At 43.3% G+C, this 24268-nt stretch overlaps 1 protein-coding gene across 2 annotated transcripts in view; it reads right to left on the bottom strand.

The window, feature by feature from the left end:
- The window catches only part of LOC122791388 (GTPase HRas-like), a 902243-nt gene that overhangs the window by 775792 nt on the left and 102183 nt on the right, over nucleotides 1–24268 (bottom strand). For both annotated transcript variants that reach the window (XM_044059125.1, XM_044059126.1), the window contains exon 3: nucleotides 18303–18481. In XM_044059125.1, coding sequence (XP_043915060.1) covers nucleotides 18303–18481 — 179 coding nt within the window. The remainder of the gene's footprint in view (nucleotides 1–18302; nucleotides 18482–24268) is intronic.

Below are 24268 nucleotides of genomic sequence, written 5' to 3'. Positions count from 1 at the left end.
AGAGTGTCAGAGCTTCAAGCCTTGTCCATTAAGCCTCCTTATTTGATTTTCCATACTGACAGTTTCACATCAAACTAACCCCTCTTTTTTGCCTAAAGTTTGCACTTAATCAAATTATTGATTTGCCAGTTTTCTTCCCCAATCACTCCCAACAATTTAGAATACATGATGCACAAACTTCATGTTCACAGGCAGGCTAGAACAAAAGATTTTAGGAAATCTGAACAGCTTTTCACACTCCAGGAAAGGTATGCCAGTGGCCAAAACAACTGTCCATTGGTTATCTGACTGTATCACATTTGTTTATTCAGCAGCTAATATGCTCTTACAACATAAAATTAAGGCTCACTTCACCAGAGCAGTGTCGACATCTTCTGCCTTTTCTGCCAGACTTCCTATTGATAACATCTGTGCAGCAGCCACTTGGGTCAAAACCTCATACCTTTATCACTCATTACAAAGTTGACAGGGCCTCCTTTGGATCCACTGTCCTGAAAAACATACTCCAGTGAGCCACCCGAGACAGATGGTGCTTGGAATGCTACCCACTGGTAAGAATGAACGGAGAGATAGAACAACTTCACAAAAAGAAGTTAATTGCTTACCATAAAGTTCCATTTGAGTTATTCAGCTCGCCTTCATTCTTACTTCCCACCCTCCTACACCCTCCTGGGCTTTTCAAAGACCAAGATGCTGGACTCTTACCCTTCTATAGCTTTCGCTTATGGAGTGATGGAATGACATATGGTATTATTATATGCAACAAACAAGATCTGAGGTAACTCTAGGTGAATCATGGGCTAGGGACTTGGCCTCGAGCTATCTGAAGACCTCAAGCTTTGTAGTAGGCCGACTCTGAGCAGAGGATCGGCTCCAAACCCATCTGTAAGAATGAAGGTGAGAACTCATAAAACGTTATGGTAAGTACATAACTTCTTTTTACTAAGGGAGTGCCAGTTGATGCCATGGTGGTGGTGGCAGCCACCAAAAAGGAAATTTCGGAAACTTCCTCCTCTAGCCGTACTCCTAACAGATTCCAGGATCATGGATAGATATGGGAAGCGCATGTACAGTTCAGCAACTTTTGCACTGCATTCGTTCAACTATCGCACCCATTTTACTAGACTGCAAAAAGATCTCCTAAAAGAGCTTGGAGATACCCTTCAGGATGCAGTAGCTGCACGAGCTTCAGATAAACTTGCCTCCCAGCTTGCTACCCTCAGTTCTATAGTAAACACGTCCATGCGCTATATTTCATCTGAAGCTGATGTAGCGAGCAGGTCAGCGGGTACAGGAATTGCTCTTAGGAGACACTCCTGGATGCGCTTGTGTTCTCTCACGGAGCCCTTTACGTCATCCTTTTGTCAACACCCCTTTTGAAGGCTCGTCCCTTTTCGGGCCCAAAGTTAAAGGACAATTTGACCAGGTCTGAGCAGGAAGGAAAGACCGTCTGATGGAATCTGTTTTTCCAACCCTACGAGACCCTACCCCAACGGTCAAAGGGGAGGAAAGATATGGTTCCGTAACGCCCAAGGAGCCTTTCAGGACACACGTGGTGAACACCAACCCCCCCCCCCCGGGGCAGAGGAGGGGGCAATAATGGAAGATGCCATCCTCGCAGCAGAGGGGATCCGCAAAACCATGGCAACAGAGATCAGTTCTTTGGGAAGCCCTACCAGCGCTCCTGAAAGGAGTTCCGACTGTCCTACACTGGAGGCAGTCAGGTGTTGCTTATCTTTGTATCCAGATGCCTGGCTCAAAATAACAAATGACAACTAGGTACAAAACAGCATTTCCAAAGGGTATTTCATTCCTTTCACCACATCCTCTCCACTGACAAGAAAAATCCTGGACGTTCCATCCAGTTACAGGGAACAGGCAACATTAGAGGTCCAAATGTTGCTCAGAAAAAGAGTCATCCAACCAGTCCCAGCAGACCAGATAGGATCCAGAATTTACTTCAAGATTCTTTTTAGTTCCAAAAAAGACAGTGGACTGGAGACGTACATTGGACCTCAGCAGAAGTGGACTGGAGACATATATTGGACCTCAGCAGATTAAACAGATCTGTCAAGAAAGAGAAGTTCCGGATGGTCACGCTTCAGTCGATACTTCCCTTTTTAGGAAAGACAATTGGATGTGCTCAACAGATCTTCAGGATGCGTACTACCATATAAAGATGGCCAGACCCAGGGATCATCTGTGCTTCCGGCTGGGAGCCAGTCATTACCAGTTTCGAGTCCTGCCCTTTGGGTCTCTACAGCCCCCAGAGTGTTCACCAAATGTATGGCAGTGGTCACAGCTCACCTGAGACATTTAGGATTCAAGGTGTTTCCGTACCTAAACGATTGGCTCCTCACTGTCACCACCAGGCATCAACTCATACAAGCCAGAGACACTACGCTTTCACTCTGCAGTCATCTGGGCATTACAATAAACTTAGAAAAATCTGCCTTGTCGCCATCGCAACATACAGTTTTTATCGGAGAAGAATTAGACACCACCACCACCACGTTGAGACTTCCAACAGAAAGAGTCTTAATACTCAGTCAGCAGGTCTACGACATATTATCCAAAAACAAGGCTCCAGCATCAGAAGTACTAAAATTGTTAGGCATGATGGCAGCCGCAATATTAGCCATACCACTGGGTCGCATGCACATGCGGATTCTGCAATGTCTGTTGTTCACTCAATGGTCTTACCAAGAGCTCCAAATGTCTCATCTTATAATGATCATAGACACATACAAAAAGGATCTTCAGTGGTGGTTGACCTCTCCATGTCACGATAGGTCGTCCTTTCGTTCTTCCCCCACCAGCAGCCACAGTGACCACGGACGCTTCCCTGATAGGGTGGTGGGGGGGGGGGCATTTTCAGGGAAGAACAGCCCAAGGCACATGGACAGATCAAGAGACACATCTGCATATCAATGTCCTACACATGACAGCAGTACTTTTAGCGTTGCAGTACTTCCAGGACTCTCTTCCTCTGGGTACAAATACGATTCAGACAAACAGGTCAGTGGTCTGGTACTTGAACAAACAAGGAGGAACCAGGTCCTACCCCCTTTGTCGCGAGGCTCTAAGAGTATGGCAATGGGCTACATCCACCCAGCGCTTTTTGTTAGCAATGCACATCCTGGGGAAATCCAATGTGATAGTGGACAAGCTGAGCAGAGCAATTTTGTTGCCTCACGAGTGGTCTCTCAAGAAAGAAACAGCGGACAGAATATTCCGCAAGTGGGGCCAGCCTTGCTGCGACCTTTTTGCCAACCACATGAACACGAAATGCAGAAGCTATTTTGCCCTGATTCCCCCTCCGGGAGAAGCCCCAAGGGATGCACTCATACACAATTGGCCTCCGGGTCTCCTCTATGTATTCCCCCCATTCACTTGATACCCAAAGTACTACAAAAAGCAAAAGCCCTGGAAAGGACCATCATTCTAATAGCCCCTCAAGTGGCCTCATTTGGTTCTCCTTCCTTCGATTTCATCAATTGGAGGACCCCTGGATTCTGGACCCAGTTTCAGACCTTCTGATGCACTCGACGGGGGAACTTCATCCCACTCTTCAGTCCCTAAGCTGACAGCTTGGCTACTCCAATTCCCATCATAGCCAGGTTCCGTAACCTTTCAGCAAATTCTAATATCCTCCACAAGGAAGCTTTACCTTAGCAAATGGAAAAACATTTCTATATGGGCCTCTCAAAACAACAATGGCTACCTAGCCTCTAGAGTTCTTGACCATGATTTTCTACAAAGGAGCTGCAGCAGCAACAGATGGAGTTCAACTTGCTGCTATAATTTTCACTTTGGATTTGAAGGATTGAACATAATGTCACACAAACTATCCAAAGCCTTTCTCAAAGGGACATTTCTTCTCAGACCACCTGTGAAATCCCATATATCCCATGAAATCTAAATTTTATGCTTTCTCGCATTACTCTCCCTCCATTCGAACCAGCTTCCTCATGCGATTTGAAACACTTGTCATGGAAGACTATCTTTTTAGTAGCTATCACATCTGCCCGCAGAGTGTCAGAGCTTCAAGCCTTGTCCATTAAGCCTCCTTATTTGATTTTCCACGCTGACAAGAGTCTCACTACAAACTAATCCCCCCCTTTTGCCTAAAGTTTGTACTGAACCTAACCTTAACCAAATTATTGATTTGCCAGTGTTCTTTCCCAATCACTCCAACAACTTAAGAGTATATGCTGCACAAGCTTGATGTTCACAGACAGCTTAGATTTTACTTGGATAGGGCAAGAGTTTAGGAAATCAGAACAGCTTTTCATTTCCTTTTCAGATTCCAGAAAAGGAATGCCAGTGGCTATCAGATTGCATCACATTTGATGTTAAGTTGTCTATCTCGCCTTCATTCTTGATGGTTGGTTGGATTCGGAGCCGATCCTCTGCTCCGACTCGGCCATCTAATCTACTAAAGCTCGAGAGCTATTTACTGGCTCAAGGCCTCCCCATATCCCACAATGATTGGCGCTAGATACCCAGATCTTGTTTGCCGTTTCAGCTACGAGGTTGCGATTTTACTGGCTCAGATCGTATTATTCCTTTTTTTGTATTATTAGCTAAAAATTTACCTTGTATTTTTAGTATATTTAGATAGTCTTCCCTTTTAGTGTAGTTAGACTGTGTATCCCCTAGTTTATCCCACCTAGAAAACTCGTTTTTTTGTTAGACAGCCCCCCCCCCATTTCTTCTCTTTAGTGGCTAACCCCACCCCTTTGGTACTTAATAGGAGGAGTGTTTAGCCTTATACTATTTGTATATTTTTATTAAGGATAGTTATTGTTGTTATTAAGTGTGGTGATAGTTTTTTGTAGTTATTATCGTTAGCTTAACTAGTGCGGGTGTGTGAGTGTTTGTGTGCCTTGTTTAAGCAAGAGTTTAATTTTTCTCTCTTTAGTTTCCCCTTGCCACTATGTCCAAGGATACTGAAGTTTCAGGCTTCAAGAAGTGTGACTCGTGCTGTCAGAAGATGTGTCTGACAAACTGTCACACTTCTTGTGTGTATTGCTTGGGTTCCCTACACCTGCAGGACTCCTGCTCGGTCTGTCACGCCTTCAGCCCGAGAGTCCTGCAGGAGCATAGGAACAAGCTTATTTTGAGAGGCTTACTTAAACCAGAGGGATCCCCGGCAATGCCTCAGTTGGGGAAATCCTCAAAGCCCGCCAAACCGTCGGTTCCCAGTTCGGAGCCATCGCCGGGCGGAGCATCTTCCTCCTCTTCGGTTCCGGCTGGAGCCTACATCTCTAGACCTCAATCGGCTCTGACTTTAGTGTCGGAACCATCTTTGGGCCGAAAATGTTCTAGGTCTCCTTCCCTAGAATCGGTTCATTCGGCTCCGAGGTCACCATTGCTTCAGTCTGAACGAAGCCATAGGTCCCACTCCTCTCGGTCCTCCAGGCTACCTGATCATGACTTGGAGAGGGTGGTCAGTAGACTCCTTAAATCTCAGGCCCTGGCCCAAATGTTAACTAGCCCTTCTCAACAGACTGTGGCTGTCCCAGTGTCTTCAGCAATTCCTCCTCCGACTCCCCCTTTGCGTTCGGAGCCGGAGCTGGCTGGGGCTCGAATCTTGGAAACATCTGAGCCGATACCACACCTTTCGGCTCCTTCGTCGGCTCCGATCTCTTCATTGGTTCCTTCCTTGGAGGGATCTGGGCGCCGGGACTCCCTCGTCAGCTCCGAGGGAGCGAGTGGCATCGGACCCTTGTCCGACCTCATTCTCCCTCTCGGGGCTTCGGCGCAAGTGAGCTCGGCCCCGACATCGGCCTTGGAGCTGTCCCTCTCGGTGCCGGGAGGGGTTCACGTCTCTTCGGAGCGGGGACCTTCTGCTCTGTCTGATTGGGGTGCCTTCGAGGTCATGAGGAGCGTGCCGACTCCTGAGTCGGCTCCTCGACCGGCCCCTTCGGCTCCTCCCCCCATGGTGCCTGCATCGGTCTCTGCCCACCCTCCTGACCCCAAGCGTGGAGAACAGACGCTCCAGGTCGCCCCATTGGGCGTATCTTCCTCTTCCGAGGCCTCCCCTGATCTTTCAGAGGAGCCCCCTCGGAAGAGAAAATGTAAGAGGAAACATGTCGACTCCCCCGAGTCAGTCACATCTGATACCGACTTGGAGGATTCGGAAGGGTCCCCAATATCCCCCTCTGAGGATCTCTTTTTCAGACATCCTAGAGATCCTTAAGCAGAGGGGGAACTGGACTGCCCTTAACCCTTCCGAGGACGAGTCGGTATGCCTGGACGCAATTTGGTTCTCGCCCTTCCACCTCCTGGGCGTCTCCACCCCTCGACCCGCTCATGGAAGTAGTGGCTCGAAGGGTGTGGTCAGCCCCGGACAGAGTGGAACCAACTCCCCGTAGGCCCACTAAGTTCATTACAGCCCCACCTAACAAACAATTTTTGACAAAAGGTGTCCCCGTTGATGCCATGGTGGTGGCAGCAGCCACGAAGGAGGAGTTGGCTGACCCTTCGGTGCCTGTCCATCCACCTAATAAAGAGTCTAGGACAATGGACAGGTATGGGAAGCGGATGTTTTCCTCAGCGACTTTTTCCATGCGGTCGCTGAATTATCTGTGCCACTTCACCCGCCTTCAAAGGGTTCTTCTCAAGGAACTGGGTGATATCCTTCAGGCTCCATCAGCTGCGGGGGCTCAAGATAAGATTAACTCCCAGCTGGCGACCCTTAACTCAATCGTCAACTCCTCCATGCGGCTCATTTCTTATGCAGCTGATGGGGCGAGTAGGGCTGCAGGTACAGGCGTGGCTTTGAGAAAACATGCCTGGATGCGGTTATGTAACTTTGCTGACCCCTTTAAGGCATCCTTCACTAATACCCCCTTCGATGGTTCGGCTCTGTTTGGACCACAGGTGAAGGATACCCTTACCAGGTGTGAGCAGGAAGGCAAGACACTCTGCCGTGGGAGTCAGTTTTTCTACTCCCTCTAGACCATACCCTAAAGGTCAGAAGAGTGGGAAAATGTGGCATCAGAAACCCCAGGGAGTCATGCCTGACAACGTGGCGAGTTTCCTTCCAGGGGAAGGGGAGGGAACAATAATAGATGCCGCCCGAGGGGCAGAGGGGGTCCGCAAAATCAGGGTAGCAGAGAATCTTTCTCTGACCAACCCTTTCAGCACCCGAGGGGCTGCCTGACTGTCCACCTTCGGAGGCACTGTACCCAGAAGCCTGGCAACTCCTCACAGAAGACAAATGGGTACGGTCCATCATATCCGAGGGTTACAAAATCCCCTTTGTCCACACCCCTGTACAAACAACCAAGTCCCTTCCAGATGTTCCACCTGGTCTAAGGGAACAAGCAGTGCCAGAAATTTCAAAACTGCTAGAAAAAAGGGCCATCCAGCCAGTCCCAGCAGACCAGCAAGGATCCGGAATTTACTCCAAGTTCTTTTTGGTACCAAAAAAGACAGGGGACTGGAGACCCATTTTGGATCTCAGCAGGTTAAACAAATCTGTTCAAAGAACGAAGTTCCGGATGGTCACGCTTCAGTCCATTCTACCCTTTTTGGGTCAGGACAATTGGATATGCTCCATAGACCTTCAGGATGCGTATTACCATATCAAAATGGAAAGGCGCTCCAGAAGGTTTCTCCGCTTCCGGCTGGGAGCCAGTCACCATCAATTCAGAGCCCTGCCCTTTGGTCTCACCACAGCCCCCAGGGTGTTCACCAAATGCATGGCAGTGGTTACGGCTCACCTGAGACTGCGAGGATTCCAGGTGTTTCCATATCTCGACGACTGGCTCCTTACTGCTTCCACCAGGCATCAGCTACTGCGAGCCAGGGATTATACCATCCAAACTTGCTCCGGGCTAGGTATCTTAATAAATTTCAAAAAATCTGCATCGTCGCCTTGTCAGTCTATAACCTTTATAGGCGCAAGATTAAATACAAAAGATCTGTCCGCAAAACTTCCTCCAGAGTATCAGACATTCGCCGGCATGTGCAGGTCTTACTACACTGCAAGAGGATTCAGGCCAGATTTGTACAAAAAATGTTGGGTCTCATGGCAGCAGCAATCATACTAGTTCCCCTGGCTCGTTTTCACATGCGGATTGTTCAGTGGATGCTTTTTACCCAATGGTCCTTTCAGCAACTGCCGATGTCTCAACATAACAATCACTCAATCATGCAAAGACCACCTGGCTTGGTGGATGGTCTCCCCTTTAGTACTCCAGGGCAGACAGTTTGTTCTTCCTCCTCCTGTTGCCACAGTGACCACGGATGCCTCCCTGATCGGGGGGGGGGGGGGCATTTTCAGGGCAGGACTGTCTAGGGCACTTGGCAACCTCTAGAGTACCACCTGCACATAAATGTCTTGGAGATGAGAGCGGTGCTTTTAGCGCTGCAAGCTCTTCAGGACTCTCTACCCACCGGGACTATTGCAATTCAAACAGACAATACGTCTGTAGTGTGGTACATCAACAAGCAGGGCGGAACCAAGTCCTATCCCTTATGTCGAGAAGCACTCAGACTCTGGCAGTGGGCGATCTTCTCTCAACGGTTTCAGATAGCAACGCACATCCCCGGGAAGTCCAACATCATAGCGGACAGGTGAAGCAGAGCTATTCTCATGCCTCACGAGTGGTCTCTCAGTCAGTAGCGGACAAAATTTTCCGCAGATGGGGTCAACCTTGTTGCGACCTTTTCGCAACTCCTCTCAACAGCAAGTGCGACAATTTCTTCACTCTCTTCCCCGCCACTCCCCCAGAGACGCTCTAGTTCACGATTGGCCCCGGGGTCTTCTGTATGCATTCCCGCCTTTGGCCCCGGGGTCTTCTGTATGCATTCCCGCCTTTTCCACTAATTCCCAAACTAATTCAGAAGGCGACCGCATTGGGATCCAGGATGATCCTCATTGCCCCTTACTGGCCTCGACAAATTTGGTTCCCATTCCTGCATCATCACCTGCTGGAGCAGCCTTGGAATCTGGACCCAGTGCCAGACCTCTTGGTCCATCAGTCGGGCGGGCTGCACTGATCCCTTAAGTCTCTCAACCTCACGGCTTGGTTGCTCCACTTCCAACCTTAGCCAGGCTTCCACATATTTCTCAGTTGGCGCGTGAAATCATCCTTTCTTCACACAAATCTACCACCAGGAAGACTTATGCTAGTAAGTGGAAACGTTTCTCTTTCTGTCCATCACGTTCTAGATTTTTTAGCAGAACCTTTTCAAGCAGGCTCCTCGTCTGCCACCATTAGGGTCCAATTAGCTGCTATTGCAAATTTCCACGCTGGCCTGTCAGAAACCAGCATCATGTCCCACAAACTTTGAAAGGCCTTTCTTAAAGGGACTATTTTGCTTAGGCCACCGGTCAGAGATCCCCCGCCTCCGTGGGATTTAAACTTGATATTAGCTTCCTTGATTCTTCCCCCTTTTGAACCTGCGGCTTCCTGTTCCTTAAAATTACTTTCCTGGAAGACTCTCTTTTTAGTAGCCATCACCTCAGCTAGGAGAGTTTCGGAACTTCAAGCCCTCTGTATTCGTCCTCCTTACCTTGTGTTTCATAAGGATAGCGTTTCACTCAGGACTAATCCTTCGTTTCTGCCCAAGATACCTTCCGAAACAAACCTGAATCAGGCTATTGATCTACCTGTCCTTTTTCATAACTATTCGAACAAAGCTGAATAAAAGTTACACCAATTGGACGTTCACAGGCAATTACGTTTTTATCTGGACAGGACTAAGCAAACAAAAAAAATCAGACCAACTCTTCCTGTCCTATGCTGAGGGCAAACAGGGACTGCCAGTTTCTAAAGTAACCTTATCCAGGTGGTTGTCCTCTATTATTACTTTGATTTATCAACTGAGACAAAGAAATCCCTACTAAACCTAAAGGTCATTCCACCAGAGCGTTAGCTACTTCGGTAGCTTTTCAAGCAAGACTACCAATGGAATCTATTTGTGCTGCAGCCACATGGGCCACTCCTCATACTTTCGTTTCACATTATAAGTTGGATATGGCCTCTAGGAGTAGAGCTGATTTTGGTTCCACTGTGCTCAAGAGTCTGTTCCGATGAGCCACCCAGGACTAAGGTGCTAGGGACGCTGTCCCAGCCAGCAAGAATGAAGGTGAGATAGACTACTTAACATTAAGAAGTTATGTATCTACCATAACGTTACATGTTAGTTGTCTTCTTCTCACCTTCTTTCTTGCGTCCCACCCTCCATCCCTCTAGCCTGGACAGACCAAGAAGAGTCCCTTTTTGAGGCCTTCTTCCTCTGGCCAATTCTTATCTGGGTTACGTCCTTCCTCTGTTTTACTACTGTAGGTAAACCTTGTAGTTTGGACAGGTGTCCTTGAAATTCTTCTATGGTGTTAGCTCTGCCAAACGAGATCTGGGTATATAGCGCCAAGCATTGTGGGATATGGGGAGGCCTCGAGCCAGTAAATAGCTCTCGAGCTTTAGTAAATGGCCGAATCGGAGCCGAGGATCGGCTCCGAACCCAACCAACCAGCAAGAAAGAAGGCTAAATTTCTTATTTATTCAGCTGCTAATATGCCCTTACAACAAAAAATTAAAGATCATTCTAGCAAAGCAGTGTCTACATCCTCTGCTTTTTCTGCTAGACTTCCTATAGACATTTGTGCAGTGGCCACTTGGTCAAGACCTCATACCTTTATCACTCATTACAAAGTTGACAAAGCCTCCTTTGGGTCTACTGTCCTGAAAAACATACTCCCATGAGCCACTCGAGATAGATGGTGCTTGGGATGCTACCCATCTGTAAGAATGAATGGCGAGAGATAACAACTTCACATAAAGAAGTTATGTACTTACCATAACGTTCCATGCGAGTTGTTCATCTCGCCTTCATTCTTACTTCCTACCCTCCTACCCCCCCCCCCCCAAGGTTTTTTCGAAGACCGAGATGCTAGATTCTTCCTGGTTGCTCAACCCTTCTATGGCTTTCTCTTCTAGAGTGATAGAATGACATATGGTATTATTATATGCAGCAAACAACATCTGAGGTAACTCTAGGTGCATCATGGGATAGGGACTTGGCCTTGAGCTGTCCGAGGACCTAGAGCTTTGTAGTAGGCCAACTTGGAGCAAACTATCGGCGCCAAACCCATCTGTAAGAATGAAAGCGATATTAACAACTCACATGGAACGTTATTGGTAAATACACAACTTCTTTTTTTAGTCCCTCTAAGCCCCTTGGTATAATGCTCATTTCAAGGTAAGCAGTAAATGTTAGTCTCTGCCATTGTAATTTCTTACAGTGTTTAACAGTGGACTCTAATGAACATAGCTTCTTTAAAAATTCACCCCTATTAGCATTCAGGGAACTGACGGTAGCTTCATTAGATGTCTTTACAGATGAAGATATTAGAAGGAACGGATTTTCTCCCACTGTTAAAAAGGTGTGGAGCTGACTATTACTCAGTTACAGTCCCAATATATAAATGAATAAGCCAGCTTATTCATTTAATTCTGTGAGGCGTGCTTGATATCCAAAAGACCAATGAGAATATCCAAAAAATAAGATAACCAGCTAAACGGAATATATGGTAAAATTGAAAAAAAAAAAAAAAAAAACAAAAAGAACATCTCACAAAATAATTTATTCAGTGTGCTCAAAAACTTTGCAGTGTTGCAGTTTAAGACTCTCAATGCAACAGTTTAAAACATCACTTCAGCATTTTATATAACAATTTAAAACCACAGCCATCCTCCCAATTAAAACTAATTCAGTACAAATTAACCCTTTAATTAACAAAGCCACATAGGGCATAAAAAGCAATATTATCAAAACAGTATAAAAATTCTCATACAGCATTAAATAGAATGTTTTAACAAATATAGGCGTAATTCTATTTATCGTATTTAAGCCAGGTGGAGCATTTGCCCTAAAATAATTTATCCATCGATATTCTACTGCTTCTGTAACAGTAATATCCCCACCCCTATGACTCAAATATATAAAATGCCTGAAGTATCACTTGACACTGGGCAGCTAGATCCCAGATCTGAAGAGCGAGTCTGTAAAGAAGATAGGATCCTGTGCCCCCCCACCCACCCACCCCACTTGATGACATACCACATTGCTGCAGTAGTCTGTAAAAACTTTGAGGGGACCAAGATGAGAGCATAAAACACTTGCAAAGCCCTACTCTCTTTTGTGTTGATATGGTCTGATATCTGAGTTCAAAGAACCTGAACCTTTAGGGGGTCACAAGAGGCACCCCTTCCTGTCTGAGGCATCTGTAAAAAGCTCCTGAGTGGGAACTGCAGCTTGAAAAGGAAGCCTGGATTGTGAAAGAGTTGATGACCCCACTGCTGAAGCTTGAGACGAGGAAGAAAAGGAACTGGGAAATCCAGCGGATGGCAATGTTGAAGCCACACTGATTTGCGGTACCACTGAAGTATCCTCATAGGCAGCCTAGTGAGAGAGGGAATCGTGGAAGCCATGAACTCCAGGACCCTGAGAAATTTCCTGGCTGTGACAGATGGAGGACAAAGGTACTGGAAAATGGTCATTACAGATAGAGCCTTGGGGGCAGGAAGAGATGCTAACATGGGAACTGCTTGAAGTTGGTATCCGAGGAAAACATGATTCTAAAAAAAAGCATCAGAAATGATTTCTGGAGATTTATGGTGAACCTCTGACTGTGTAATACGCTAGTAGTAAACTGAAGAGCCTAAAGTAGACTGCTGGGAAATGGGGAAGCCTGCAAAAAGCAATGACAGGAGTGAAGCATTTAGTGAATATCCTTGGGGTAGTAGAGAGACTCAAGGGCAAATCAGACAACTGAAAATGCAAAGAAGAGAGAGAAACGTAAACATTTCCTAAAAAAAAAAAAAAGGGACAGATGGGTATGTGAAGGTATGCATCCTTGAGATCCAGACACTTATTGTAAGACAGGAAACAATGTCTGAAGGGATAACATCCAAAAGTAAGGAATATTCAGAGAGAGAAAAAAAAAAAGTGTTGAGCAGGGAAAGATCCAGAATTGTTCTCCATGTACCTCCTTTTCTTGGGACCAAAAACACAATAGAATAAAATCCCTTCCCCACCCGCGTGGAAGGCATAGCTTGAATGGTACCCTGATCCAAACGAGATTAAAGAACCTCCGGGAAATTAGAAAGTTGTTCCTGAGGTTGTTGAGAAATGCTTGAAAGGGGAAGGGAGGGACTTCCAAACTATGAAGTATCCCCGACAGATAATGGACAGAACCTATGAATCTGAGGTGATATGTAGCCAATTTGGAACAGACAAGGACAGGTGGCAAGACAAGGGGACCTGGCAGATGAGAGGGGTAAGCAAACACAAACAGAACCAGGCTTGTCCTGAAAGAGAGGTTTTCCGGGAGGAAGGAGTTGGAGTAGACTTGGCAGAAGTAAGACGCCTAGAACCCTTCTAACCCTTAAGGAAGGGGGCAAAACTGCTTATGAACAAAGTCACACTTGGAAAAATAGTAGAAGCAAAAATATGTTTTGTCTCTTGCAAGGCCTTGATCTTATTCTGGAGGGACTTGAAAAGGTCAGCAGTAGTTCCAAAAAGACTTCTGTTATCCAAAGGAAGCAGCCCTACAAGGGGCATCAGGGTACATCATAGCTACATTTGATTGAATGGCAAGCAACTTGCGAAGTGCAGCCCAGAAGGGAAAGGGCAGAAGCCTTCCTTCAGGGTCCGGAAGATCAGAAACCACCTTAGAAATCCAGGAAAGAATGGCCAAAGGCCAAAACATACCTGACACTACAGAAGGGTCAGCAGAAAGACATTTATAAAGAAATTTGCACTCCTCAGGCACCTTCTAGAACCTGTTTTTTTTTTTTTTTTGGTACAGGATGCGGAGACTCAGGGGTCACAGAAACTGCAGAAAAGATATTGAAAAGGGTGGCAAGAACATGCTGGACATTAAACATATGAAAAATACTAATGCACTGGCAAGACATATTAAGATAAATATAGGTCACGAATTCCAATTTTGTATTATTCAGCAAGTTATTAAGGACAATCAAGGGCATATATTGGATGTCCATTTAGATATTAGTGAAACTAAGTGGCAAATAAGGTTAAATGCCACTAGTTATCCTGGAATTAATGACCATATTAGTTTAGCCCCATTACTAAAGTTAAGATATATACTGGGCTAAAATTTCTGCCATAAAATTTGTTTTTATCTAGACATTTTGTAATTTATATTGTTGGATTAACAAATCAAATTATTTTATTATTCATTTTGTACTGATTTTATCTTACATATATATTTTTTATATGTTTATTTTTATGTAATATTATAGTATGTTTTTATTCATGGTTTTAGCTTATATATGTTTTTAGGTATATGTATGGTCTGATGGGTAGGTGTCTTTAATTTTGTGGGAGTGTAATTAATCAATTAACCTGGGAGTGTTATAAAGGGAAGTGGTTTCAGTATGATGTGTTAGTTCTGATGAAGTCTGTATAAGTTCAAGACGAAACCTAGGTCAACTTGTCTACAATTGTGAATTGTGTGTCTAATAAATGGTATATTTGAGAAGTTCCTTGGTTGGACTGATTTGGACTGATCGAGTTTCCGTGTAAGAACATGAGGAACAGCAGATGGTTTGGGAGACTCCATCTGCAAGAGCTCATGGTACTTTTTTTGAATATTGGAGACCTGGGAACAATTCCCCTTAAAACAGTCCTTAATTATGTGCAATGGTATCCCCAAAGTAGAGTTCTTCCAAAGGGGAGTATGGACTTTAGAAATCCTCTTCCTCTGAACTGTAGTCCAAGGGGGAATGGATTTGGAAAGCATAGGCTAGGGAACCCCCCCCCCCCCCCAAGTCCAGATCTTCATCTCAGAAATCCAGTTCCCTAAGCCTCCTGACTGGAGTGGAAGACCAGGGGGCAGGAACAGAGACCCTGTGAGCAGTCTTCAAGGTCATCAAAGCATTAAATAAACCCAGAGTGTAATTATGCTATTCAAACTGGGGAGCCTTCAGAACAAGGAAATATACTTAATCATCTTTTTTTTTTCTTTCTGCAGGATGCCTGCTTGAAACACCCTCAGAGGGTTAGACTGCTGATGCGACCCTGTAGTAGTTGTATGGGAATCTCCTCCCTCACTAAAATCTGCAGACCCCCCCCCCACGAAGAAATCAGCAAACAAGGTTCCCCCCTCAACATTGGGTACAGCCTCTGAGGACGTGCCAGTATTCTGATCCATATCTACCTCCAACTGGGTCATGGCACAGGAATTCAAAGAAAGCACCAGATGTTCTTCAGGGCTTTCAGCAGCCTTTACAGACATCTCCAGGGGAAGCCAGATTGGACCCTACTTTTGGCATTTTTCTTGGCAAATGGCTGGCCCTCAAGCTGGGAAGATTCTGCCTTAGCACCCCAAGCTAACAACTTAAGATGATGGATTCTCCAGGTATATGGGACAAAGAGGAAGTGGCAATGTAGGGTCTTGGGCCCAAACACTTGGCAGACAGAACACTGTGTATGATCATGGGAAGCACCACAAAAAAAAGACATTGGTCATAATGGCCTTTATGGGGAATCATCTGCTTCCCACACGGATATCTTCCCTTTCTGGATGGCATAAACACAAAAACAAGAAAAAGGAAAAGCAACCCCAATAATGCACTTATCTGAAAAAGCAGCTTGGTAACCAGAGCAGCAGAAGGGTGTTTAGGCTGACAGACTATAGCGTCTGGATTGGTAGACAACGATGGCTTTTGGACTGGTGGCAAAAGTTCAGAGTATCTGCATCCATACGGCATCTTCATGCCCCGCTTCATGCACAAGAGCATACATGTGATATACAGCAGCTGTTATGAAGTCTTTAGCATACTGGTCGAACATTGGCTAGCCTTGGTAGGAAATCCCTTAGGTGAACAAACGGTGATATGGAAGGACATCAGTAATGTCTTTCCCTGCACTGTTGTGACAAACAACTGCTCAGGTAAGTTGCCACGAAATGCACAAGCACTACAAATGTTAGTAGTTTTAATGCTCTCTATATAAACACCTGAAATCAAAAGCTGCAAAAGCAGTACATTTTTAAACACAAAATTTCCCCAAGAAAAAAAAAGTGTCTAAATCTCTTATGACAGATCCTGACAGCAAACTACAGATGAGACTTGTCAGCCAGAAATTAAGCTGTACATCAACTGTTGCTTCACAGAAACATTTTAGTTTCTTCCTGCGAGGCAGCAGGAAAGTACTGAAATCACTTCCCCTCTGGCTGCTATTTATTTAAATGGTGCTGGCCAATCAGCAGCTGAAAGGTGGTGTGGGAGGGAGCCAGAGCTTGGGAAGCACGATGATGGTTGCTTCATAAGCAGGAAACAACCAAGAGAGTCAAAAAGCTACTGCAGCAGTGGGAATGATGAACATCTAAAAGCTACATTTCAGATGCAGCAAGTAAAGTGGAAGCTCTACTTATCTGACTTTAGAGATGAGACGTATGGCCTACGGGTCTATATTAAGACACCGAACTTTCAAAATTTCGAGTGTTCTATTATCAAACCCTAATAATCGAAAATTTAAAACACTGAACATACAGAACAGTGAACACCACAAGCACACCACTTAAACAGCAATCCATCCACACACACACACACGCGCGCGCACACCTAAATTCTTTACACCTAACCCTAGACTAAACTATACATACACCACTAACTATCCACTTACGTTAACCCTAACCCTAAGGTATGTCACTATCGCACAGTCACCTTACCCGCGGCCTAACCCTAACTCACCTGCCCCACCCTAACCCTCATGTCCACACAATTGCACACTTACCTGACCCGCGCTCTAACCCTAACTCACCTAACCCGCCCTAATCCTCACGTCCGCACAATTGCACACTTACCTGAACCCGACCCGTAACTTTCCACCACAGCACTGAAAATACCAAAGCAATAGAAACGAACATAATTCTTTCCCTAGGAAAAAAATCGGTTTTCTGTTTCTTTGATATTTTCAGCGTTCTCTGAAAATGGGTCGAAATTAGAACATTCAAAATTTTTAAAGCGGTGTTCTAATATAGACCCATGGCCTACACATGAAAAACAAGTAGATATTTTGAAAAGGTGGGTTAAAACTTCCACCAGCATGTATTGACAACATTTTCATCTCTATACATTTAACTTAAAAATACTGACATGCTGAAATATCCTTTCATCTTGAAAGGAAGCATATTGTAGTAATGAGTTTTCTGCTGAAGCAATGCAGAGAAATGCAGTGCAAAATGGAGAGAAGTCCATATTTGTTTATTTATACAGAAATCTACCTCAATGGTAAAATGGAGGGATGTACCATGTAGATCTTTAAACTGGTGCTTCTAGTCTGCATCAGAGTTATAGAAATTTAATCTAGTATCACTGCACAACCTGAAATGCATGGAGATTACAAGTAATAAACAAATGTCGATATCTTCATTCTGCCATCCTTATATACACATTATACAGCTAATGAACAAGTCTGACTTACCCACTGCCTTCATTCTCCATATTCACACCTGCAGTGAATTTTCTACTTTAAGTCCATTACATGACTTCAGTTTTTACCTGCCACATCATCCTGCCCCACACCTTCACTCCACCTGCCACATCATCCTGCCCCACACCTTCACTAATAATTCCAATGTCTACTTCAAGTGCAGTTAAGATGTACAGGTGCAAAGCAGCTTCTGGTGGTTTTACATGACAAAATTATGTTTTGCCCTTTCCATTCTTTAATCGCTTATGCATTTTTTTAATTAAAAAAAAAAGTTTTATAAACTTTTTTAGTAAAACAAGACCCAAATATATTTAGTGTATCCCTCATTGACATCACCCAAGGGGCAGGTCCACAGACTTTAATGGACACTTCTCCGTACATGCATAGTGATGCATCTGGTAAACTGTATGGCCAAACCTATGCTGATGTCACTAAGATGAATGCTCACTGTTAATCCTCAATGACATAAGCACAGTTTTTTATTTTTTGAAAGTTAAACTGAAGTGGCGGTTACAAACATTCACTGATAGGGTGAAAATATTGTTTGGGCACTTTATGCATCACGTACAGGGGTAGAAAAATATAACAAAATGTGCAACATACTTTAAACTTAATTTAGAGAGCAGACAACTTTCTATTATTACATACCACTATTCCTACAACAACCTTGCATCCCTAATCATTTCCCAAGTTAGCCATTAAAAGGTCACTTCAGCTGACAGACTCTTTCTTGCCTAAGGATACTATTTGTATTTTTTTAAATCAAGTGTTAATACATTTTGGTTATCTAAGAACTAGCTGCTGCTCATGCTGCTAACCTGTACTGATGAACATCCTCAAATGACTTAGTATTGTTAATGGCAAAAACGCAAAGGAACCCTTCTCCTGTACGCATGTACTGATCTCTCATTGCACTGTATTCTTCTTGACCTGCAGTGTCCAGGATATCCAACAGGCATGTCTCCCCATCAATGACCACCTGCTTCCTGTACGAATCCTGTAATCACAGAATAAAAATCCATTACAAGGCAAATTAGTGTGGTGAGGAAGAGACAAGCAACATTTAAGAACAACTGTTTTCACACGTGTACAAATCTCTTGTATCCAGTCTACATACAATGCAAGCACACTTCAAAGCAATGAAACTTTTAGACTCTCTGCAACATAAAACAGACATCTGGGGTGCCAGACCCTCTTTTCAACATGCTTGAACCTTCCTATTACTGTAACTGTCCATAATTTACTGTAGAAGTCATGCCTAAACTTGTCATACTATCAATACGTTTTCATACACGAGCACAAACACTACTTTTAAAATGAAAGCAAGGTACCTTAAACTAAAATATTAAGAAGGTCACATCTAAGCAATAAATTGCATTAGCAGTTCCAACTAAAGAAATCATTTTGAAAAAAAGTAGTGTGAAAACCATATGAACAGGATGACTACTACAGCCAAGCAAATGACTGCAGAGGTCAGAAAAACTAATCTCAGAGCAATGTTTTCAACCCACCAAAATATCTGGCACTTAACCAAATAAAAGAAAAAAGCATTCAGTAGGGGAATAAAGTGACATCTTCCTTGCAAATGGAGGTCCACTACACATCCATTTTGTAATAAATTCAGAAGTAGTTGTAACTGGGGAAGATGCAGCAACCCTGAAAAAGGGCAACTTATTAGGCCAAACTAACACTCAATGAACCTGGGCTTGCTGAATGACAAATCCAGTCTTCATTATGTTTCGCCACTCAGCTGAACAGCAAGTAAAAGGGCAGACTCTGAAAACTAGGAAGCACTGAATGGTACCATATGAAGGCATTAACACATGGTACTACAAATTTCTTTTCTGAAATTTCCTCTGTAGGACATGCCATGAAAAATTCCATAAAGTATTCTTGTTGTGGGATTTCCTGTCCTCAGGCGACTCGTACGTCGGCTCCTACACAAAAGTTTCAGCTTGGCTGTTGCAGCTGCATGGGATGTCACACGTAGGGCCATAAACTAGGCGCCTTAAATGAGATGTCTGCACACACAATCCTCAGAACTTGAAGTTCAGCAGGTAGAGTAGAAGGCCCAGCAGGAAGAGGTGCCAGTGGTGTCAGGTATGGGACCCTGGGGTCCTTCTGTAGCATAAATATATATAGGTCCAGGGTGAGAGGTGTATGGGATTAGGGCCTATGGACATGCTGGGACTGAAGGAGAATGAAGAGGGGGTTATTGGTGGGTGGGAAGGAATACTGCAACATGGAAGAAAAGGACATCTATGGTTATGGTAAGATTTTACACAAGTATTCTGTGTCCTTCTATTCCTATGTTGCAATATTCTTGTTGTGGGAGAGTACCACAGCTTAGATGGAAGAAAGGGTGGAGGATGCAGAAGATGATTCTACAAAGAACCACATAAAGGAGCCAGTCCAGAGAAAAAAAAATGTAAATCAAAAGATCCGGACCAATGATAGGTACCACACAAAGTTGCTGGAAACAATACCAAACTCAGTTTATTTAGACCTGGAGGTCTATTAGATTCCAAAACTATCTGCCAATACGTTTCCCTATATTCTAACTCGTGCTCCCAAGGCCCCCCTCTCAATTCTTTAGGGACAGTTTCAATAACAAAAAAGGAAAAACTGGCGTTGGAACATAATAATGTATGTTTATAAAGTGCATTATTCATGTTTCCTTTGTTATCATTTATATGTTCATATAATCAGTTTTCCCAACATAGAAACTGTCACAAACACAAGTAACTAAATAAACAAGGCCTTGGGAGTTACAACTGCTACAAGTTTTGGCACTTAATGTTTTTTTGTCTAGATGCAACAACAATCTGTTCTTTAAGCCCCGCACTTGTAAGTACCCTTCCTTCTATGGGTAAAAACATTTTCATTTTTGGCAAATTCTAAAATATTCTTAATATTATGTCCCTTCTTAAACACTACTTTAATAGGTTTACCTTTTAAAATTAGGTAAATCAGTAAACTCTGAACATTTGTCCCATTCTCTTTGCACAATACTTTTGATTTGATAAACACTGGCACTGAATCCAGTGACTAAAGCTCTATTATAGGTAGTGTCATTGGAAAATTTAGATCCGTGTTGATTGGAAAAATTAAATTCCCATACCCAAAATAGGCCTGTATTTATTTTTCCTCCCTTCTGTAACTTCAGATTTAATGGTGGCTATAAGTTCACAAGGGTAGCCACACTCCAAAAACATACGTTCTAAGACCATACATTCAGCTTCATAGTCTGCATCATCAGATGTCATACGACTGATGCGCACGTATTGTCCTTTAACAATACCCTATTTCTAGAAAAATGCATGTGCACTACTGAAGCTGATGCAGGTGTTAGAAAGTGTAGGCTTTCTAAAAATAGTTGATTTAAACCGATGGTCCACCTTGTGCAGAGAGACATCTAAATAGTTAACACTATGAGTATGAGCCCGATAGGTAAAGAAATCAGTAGTTTGGTTGAGGTATTTAATAAATTAATCTAAAAGTTCTGATCCCCCGCAACGAAAAAATACAAATATCATCAAGAAATCTTGTATATAAATTCCAGTATCTGGTGTAGGGACAATTGTGAATAAATTTGTGTTCCCATACTGATACTATAATGTCTGCAAAAGTAGGTGCACAACTGGCCCCCATGGCAACTCCAGACTCTTGACGGTAGAACTCACCCTCAAAAAATAAGAAATTATTTTTGAGCACGAGTTCTGCCAGTTCTATACATAAAAAGATGTCTGTTTCAGTAACACCAGGTTTCATCCTCAAGGCTTCCTCTAGCCAAGTATTACCTATATGATGTGGAATGACAGAAAATAAATCTACCACATCTATAGTAGCAAATATAATATCTGATGAAAACTATTCAGGTTTGACTTTGCTGAGGAATTCCCATGAATCTTTGGGAAGATACAGTTCCCCACCCCATAACGATTTAAGCTTCCAATCCATATATTTAACTATGGGAGAACTCTTGGATCCCTCTGAAGCCACAATGGGTCCAAGTGTGTGTGTGTGTGTGTGTGTGTGTGTGTGTGTGTGTGTGTGTGTGTGTGTGTGTGTGTGTGTGTGTGTGTAGGGGGGGGGGGTCTTCCACACTTTTGTGAACCTTGGGTATCCCAAAAAATGGAAGATACCCGAGGGATGGGATGGTCTAAATACTGATAGGTATCATAATCAATGACCCCCTGATCAAAAAGGTTCTTAAGTGCCAGGTCAATCTTCTTGTAACAAATAATTTCATTGATGGAAACTCTGGTATATCTAGAGTCAATGTGTATAATGGAATGCATTTTCCCTTCATATATGACTTTATCCATAATTACAATCCCCCCTCCCTTATCAGGTTCCATAACTCGAATATTAGAATTGGCACATAAAGGTGTCTAATAACAGTTTATCCCCGGCTTCCAGATTGATGATTGTTCTAAAACATTTTGACTTTTTTCGAATCTCTGCTTCAATAATATTTTCCAAATTCTTAAGTTGGGGATGGATGGGGGGGATTGAAAATGCTATTTTGGGGGGGGGTGATCAATCCTGGGGTAGAAAGAGTGTCACCAAACAAGTTTTGCAAATTAAGCCTTCTTATAAACATTTTTAAATCCATAATGACTTGAGGAAGATTACTTTTAGTAGTAGGCACAAACTTGAAACCTTTAATAAATAAATAAAAAAAAAAAAAATCAGTGATCTCAAGACTGCTGTATTTAAAAATGTGAAACCCTGCTCTGCTAACCATACAGGAATATTCATATTGTACAATTTCATTCATTATTGGTGATTCTGATGGTAGTTCCCTCTGTACCCCCCCTTGATATGTCCCCCTGTAAAAATGGTTATTTGTATTGTTTTTGTTACGGAGTCTTTCAGATCTCTGTGGGCCAACATCTTCGTAAGCATTAGTAACATTATTGTTAAGAGAATCGGGGTTAATTACAGCCTGAAAATGATGATCATCAAAATTAGAATGTTGATGCAAAACACGCTCAGAATCAAAAGAACGGTTAAATTTAGGCAAGGGGTGCTGCTTGCCTTCCTTATATTCCCTGGTATCCCTATCTAACTTCTCATACTTTCTGTTCAGTAATTAGTCACATTTTTTGTCATTTTGGGATTTCAAACCAAAGTACCTACTCTTCTCAGCTTCAACACCAAAAAGTAAATTAGTTACACAAGAATTATAAGTGTCTATTTGTTTCTGTAAAAGTTCAATTTCTTGGTTATTATTATTTAAACGGCCTTTAAAATGTCCAAATTACAATTGCCGAAAATTTGTAGCAGTTCTTGGTGAAATTCACTTTCACTGATAACATCATTTGGATATTTATAACACTCTCAGGCCCTTAGGCACAATATGCAGCTTAATGCATTCATTTAGATAAGCATTATCAATGCTATACGATTTGTACCTGGAAACCGCAGTGTGTAGTTTGTTGAATAAGTCTCTGTAAATGTCCGTTGAAACATCATTAACTGTGGTGGAAGTCGGCTTACAAAAAAGCGGTTTATCCTGTAAAGACTGATTGAATTCGGTCATGTTGCAGGAAGCCAAATGTGATCCGGTCGCTACATCTGTAGAAGGATCCAAATTATCTAGTGTAGCTAGAAGTCTAGACGTTAGGTTGAATACCTGGCTGTTGGGTCCCTGTGCTTGCGCATTTACACCAGAAGAAGTTCTCATAGCGTAAGGAAGAGTACGACACCCGTGGCCAGGCAAAGCTTCCTGATTACCAGGCAAGCTAGTATTATTGAAAATAAACACATGCCCTTGACTAAGGGGAGTAAGAAGCTCAATGAGCTGGGTCAGTTGTTCAACAATCTTACGAAATTCGCCAACCTCGGTTCCCCTCTGAGTTTCTGGTTGGTTGGTAAGTGTGGAATACCCTTCGGTAGACTCCATGAAACCACAAAAAGGAGCCAGCCCAGAGAAAAAAAACTGTAAAATCAAAGGTCCAGATCAACGATGGGTGGCACACAAAGTTGCTGGAAACAATACCAAACTCATTTATTTAGACCTGGAGGTCTATTAGATTAGATTCCAAAAGTATCTGCCAATAGGTTTCCCTATATTCTAACTTGTGCTCCCAAGGCCCCCCCTCTCAATTCTTTAGGGACAGTTTCAATAATAAAAAAGGAAAAGCTGGTGTTGGAACATAATGTATGTTTATAAAGTGCATTATTAATGTTTCCTTTAACATCATTCATATGTTCATATATTCTTCTTTTCAGCTGTCTTTCAATTTTCCCAACATATAAACTGTTACAAACACAAGTAACTAAATAAACAAGGCCTTGGGAGTTACAATTACTATAAGTTTGGCAGTTTATGTTTTTTTGTCTAGATGCAACAACAATCTGTTCTTTATTAGAAATAAAAGTACACTGGTTGCAAGCCCCACTTCTACAAAGCCCTTAGGATTGTCCTGGTGAATCCTGCACATGCTCTAGAGACCGGGTCTAACTTGTAGTGTTTGGTGAAAGTGTGGATAGTGGACCATGTGGCTGCTTCCATAATGGAAGAAGTGTCCACACCTTTTAAGAAAGCCTTGTATGCAGCCATTGCCCTGGTGGAATGGGGTTTTACTCCCACCGAGGGATTTTTCCCATGGTGGGAGTAGCAAAAACAGATTGCTTTCCTGATCCAGCATGCGATGGTTTGTTTGGAGACTGCCTTGTCCAATGCTCTGGGATGGAAGGAAACAGAGTTGTTTTGATTTCCTGATGGATTTGGTTTTGTCCAGATAAAATCTTAATTGTCTGTGTACATCCAGGG

The sequence above is a fragment of the Protopterus annectens genome, chromosome 17.part0, assembly GCF_019279795.1.
Source record: "Protopterus annectens isolate FY-2018-M chromosome 17.part0, PAN1.0, whole genome shotgun sequence".
In the NCBI taxonomy this organism is placed as follows: domain Eukaryota; kingdom Metazoa; phylum Chordata; order Ceratodontiformes; family Protopteridae; genus Protopterus; species Protopterus annectens.
This window is presented reverse-complemented; position numbering and strand designations above follow the sequence as displayed.